A 4,436-nucleotide genomic window follows, 5' to 3' on the forward strand; every position below is an offset into this window, starting at 1 on the left:
TTTGTAAACTGTAATTTTAACTAATTTAAATATACACGCCTTTTTATTCAATAAATAAAATTTTCTACCAATTATTGTCATGAAATTTTATATAAAATACCCTAAGGGTCGCGACACACTACAGCGGTTTTGACGCGCGGTTTCAACGCGTGATTTGGACGTGCTACACTAGCGCGGTTTGCGCGCGTTCACTACGTGTTCAGACTTGCCTGGTTGATGATTCGGTCTTGTGCAGCTGTCTTGCACCACTGTCTTGTAGTTATTTCAAATTTGAATATTATTTGTATATTTTTTATTGATTTTTTTAGTGAATAGGTATATTGACATAATTATTATATATAAATAATTTATATTAATCCGTGGAACTAAATAGCAAATATAAGCAAGTACCTAGTTGAAAGTAAGTAGTAACGACTAACAAATATATATATTTATTTATTTATCCATATTAAAAAATATAAACTTCTATTTGCATATATTAAATTAAATTAAAATTATTTTTAATTTGTTTATTCAGTATGGATTACGATTATTATATGCATGCATTGAAAGTGATTGCAGTGGCAGAATCATTTAGGTATCTGAACCCACCAAGATCAGAAAGATCATTTTGGATTCATCCATTTAATGCAGTACGGGAAACTAATAATCGTTTTTTTTCTTTTTATGGAGAAATTCGAAAGTATCCGAGCAAATTTTCTGAATATTATCGAATGTCAATTTCTTCATTTGACGAACTATTAGAAAAACTACGTCCCCACATAAGCAAGAAAATCACCAAGTTCCGACGTCCGGTGTGTCCAGAAGAAAGATTGACTATTACAATCAGGTAATTAAATAATAATTAACTACCTAGTAAATATTATATTTGTATAGAATAAGTATAGTTAAATAAATTAAACCTTTTTAATACATAGGACAGTATTCAATATTTCAGTAGGTACCTATATGATTATCAATAAAACATAAAATAAAACGTAATTAACTTCAAAAACTTTTTATATAAATTAAAAAAAAAACAATAAAAATAACTTCTGTAACTTTAAATACCTACTTGAAGCAATACAATATACAACATATTGTTTTGTTCGTAAACAAAAAAAACATAATAATAATAAATTATAAAATATAATATAAAACGTAAATATTAAACGTACCTAATATGTATTAACTTAACTTCAAAAACTTTTAAAAAAATAATAAAAATAACTTCTGTAACTTACTAGAATATACTAATACTTGTATAATACAATATAAAACAAAATATAATATTATTGTTCCATTCAAAATAAAAAAAAAAAAATAATAATAGGTGTATTGTTCTATAATATTAAACACTATGGTTCATCCTAGGTACATCTTCCTGGCTGTAGTCTGGAGGTGAGGTTGGTGAACTATAGTTTTGTGGAACCGAGTACCTTGAAGAGGGGTGCACAGGTAGATACTGTTGTGAATAGCTGGGATAGGTGAGAGAAGTTTGCTGACCAAAATTGTTTGGATAATTATTGAATTGGTGAATGTTTGCGTTAAAATTCTGCGAGTGGTCAATAGGAGGGTTTAAAATATTTTTTACTGATTGCATGAATGCTATTTTAAAATCGAGTTTTTGGTTATCATTCATTTTTTTTGAATTCTGGAAGGAATGATAACAAGAAAGCTTTATCAGGATCCATGTCTTCCGAGCGTGATTGTGTGGGTGGGTGTTGCATAAGGTGCAGTAAATTTTGCTGGAAATGGGTAATCTTTTGTTTTTTATTCTGAGGCCCTGGTGTATTCATGCTGTTGTTTGATGGTGGAGGTGAAACATAGTCTTCTTCGGAAATGTCACCAGCGTCAACAGAAATTTCTATTTCTGGATCATGGATGATGGATGATGATGACATATTACCTGTTGTCCTGCAATTTTAATAATAATGTGAATGTTAAGAAAAGAATTTTGTTCCTAAAATGTATTTTACTTACTTTCTTTTTTTTAAAACTGGGTGTAAAAATGATAGTACATCAGCATAAGCATATTTTTTGGTAGGATTTGCTCCACTACCACTTGGTGTACTATTTTTTTGTTTAATGTCTCGAGCAAAATTGTCTTTGATATTTTTCCATTTTTTTTTAATTTCATCGACTAAAAAGTATTTTTGTATATAGATAAATAAGGTTATCTTATAAGAGTTGAAAAATTCTAAAATAAGTAAATACAATTCTGCAGTCTTGCAAAGTATTCAAATAAAAGTATTCAAATACTTTTGTCTTTCCTTTGCGTCGAACTAAATTTTTTGATGTGAGGCAATGAACAATTACTGATACCCAACTGTCTCCATAGGATATTAAGTCGTGGGGCAACCCCCACCCCACCAATTTTTAATCTAAAAAATATTTACACAAGTTATAATATTTACTGCATTAATAAAATATAAGTAAGAGTCACCACGAATAATGTTTTTGAATTATAACAAAATAATGAATATCGTTAATCTTCGTTTAAACATCTAATTTCGTCCAAGTTTTAACTTAAAATTAAGACTATACAAGAAAACTGTGATCGTATATTTTTTTAGATTTTTTGGTTACAGTATTACCCACTTAAGAGAAACCTCTTTTTAAATTTCCAATCCTTAGCTCTACAATTTGAAAATTGTATACATTTTTAACCAAAAAAAGATTTGCAAATGTTCGCGATATATTGACTATAATAATTATTTTGTAAAAATCTGTATTTAAAAAAAATAATCGTAGGTACATAATGTATTTTTTTTTTCAAAATTTCAAATGTCTATAAATAGGTCAAAAATAGTCGAAATATTTTGAATATTTTATCATGTAGGTACCTACAGACAATTATAATATTTTATTATAATTATTTGGTGGAAATTTGAAGTATCTATTTATAGTTAATTTTTGAAGTACAACAAAATATCAAAAATCGTTAGAGGAGAAACTATTAATTAGGGGTTGAATATCCATCGTAAGAAATTAAATTTAAAATGATTATACAAAATGAATGTGACTTTCTGGTTAACTTTTCTTTGGTAGGCAGACGAAAATATTTAAATTTTCTCAATTTTAATGCATTTTGTTAAAGTTATAACTTTAGACGCGTAATAAAAAAATATATAATCCAAACATCATAAAAAACACCCCTAATGAAATATTTTTTAGAAAATATTATTAGGTACTACCTACTCTAAAAACTCCAAACATAATATTTGATTTTGAGAAAAAAACATAAAATTATATGATATTACCTATATAGTATAATATAATTTAGTATATTATTTATATTATATTGTATAATATGGAAAGTCATAAATTATTTCAGATATCTGTCAGTTGGAACAAATTTTGTGGCGTTACAATATGAATTTTTGTTGGGACGAAGCACAATAGGAAATATTGTTCGAGAAACCTGTCAGGTCTTATGGAACACTCTACAGCCTGAAGAAATGCCAGAACCTAATCCAGACCAATGGACAGAAATAGCCAATAAATTTTATTTAAAAACCAACTTTCCAAATTGTGTAGGGGCAGTCGATGGCAAACATATTCGTTGTATTAAACCCATTAATTCCGGATCAATGTTCTACAATTATAAAAAGTATTTTTCCATTGTATTAATGGCTGTAGTGGACGCAGAGTATAGTTTTATTTCAATCGATGTCGGTGCATATGGTAAGGAGGGTGATTCTACAATTTTCAAAAATTGTCCATTCGGAAAAAAACTATATTCTGAACTATTAAATCTACCAGCACCTGTTGTTCTCCCAAATACAGACAATTTTCCTCAGCCTTTCGTGGTAATTGGTGATGAAGCTTTCGGACTACACAAAAATCTTTTAAGACCATACCCTGGACGAGGTCTCACACAAAAAAGAAAAATTTTTAACTATCGTCTATCAAGAGCTCGAAGGTACGTAGAATGTGCTTTTGGAATACTCGCAAATAAATGGCGTGTTCTACATAGTGCTATTCTAGTTGAACCCGATTTTGCAGACGACGTTATAAAAGCATGCTGTATTTTACATACAGTTACATGCATATTTTACATGCATGTTAGACGAAGGGATGGTTATAATTTCGAAGACACCCTCTCAAACTCTTTGGAAGACATTCAAAATGAAAATAATTCTGGAGCTCGTCAACAAGGATTAGATGTTCGAGAATATTTTGCTGAATATTTTATGGATGCAGGAGCAGTTCCGTTTCAATATCAATTTGTTTGATTTTTTTTTACTTCTAAGTTTTTTTTTTAATATAATATCAAAATTATAATTTTATATAATATAATTATATATTTAATATAATATAAAATAAATTCAGGCGATCATATTTTACAAAAATAAGTAATTTTTAAACTATTGTTAATACACGTTCGACGCCGGTATCAACACGTTGTCGACATGCAGCAACCTGCTCGTACTTCACTATTTATAAATTTACAT

General features: G+C 28.5%; 1 protein-coding gene across 1 annotated transcript; it reads left to right on the plus strand.

Moving 5' to 3' along the window:
* Positions 1-518: 518 nt before the first annotated feature.
* LOC132933894 (uncharacterized) lies at positions 519-4,217 on the plus strand. The gene is made up of 2 exons (XM_061000170.1): positions 519-829; positions 3,317-4,217. The coding sequence occupies exons 1-2, from the start codon at positions 519-521 to the stop codon at positions 4,215-4,217; spliced, it is 1,212 nt and encodes a 403-aa protein (XP_060856153.1).
* Positions 4,218-4,436: the final 219 nt, after the last annotated feature.

This window comes from Metopolophium dirhodum, chromosome 1, assembly GCF_019925205.1.
Source record: "Metopolophium dirhodum isolate CAU chromosome 1, ASM1992520v1, whole genome shotgun sequence".
Lineage (NCBI taxonomy): Eukaryota > Metazoa > Arthropoda > Insecta > Hemiptera > Aphididae > Metopolophium > Metopolophium dirhodum.

What these genes read in the sequence shown, in the direction of transcription:
- LOC132933894 (XM_061000170.1), top strand. Translation starts at nt 519, where the DNA reads ATGGATTACGATTATTATATGCATGCATTGAAAGTGATTGCAGTGGCA. An exon ending in AGATTGACTATTACAATCAG is followed by an intron (nt 830 to 3,316) that starts GTAATTAAATAA and finishes AAATTATTTCAG; the next exon opens with ATATCTGTCAGTTGGAACAA.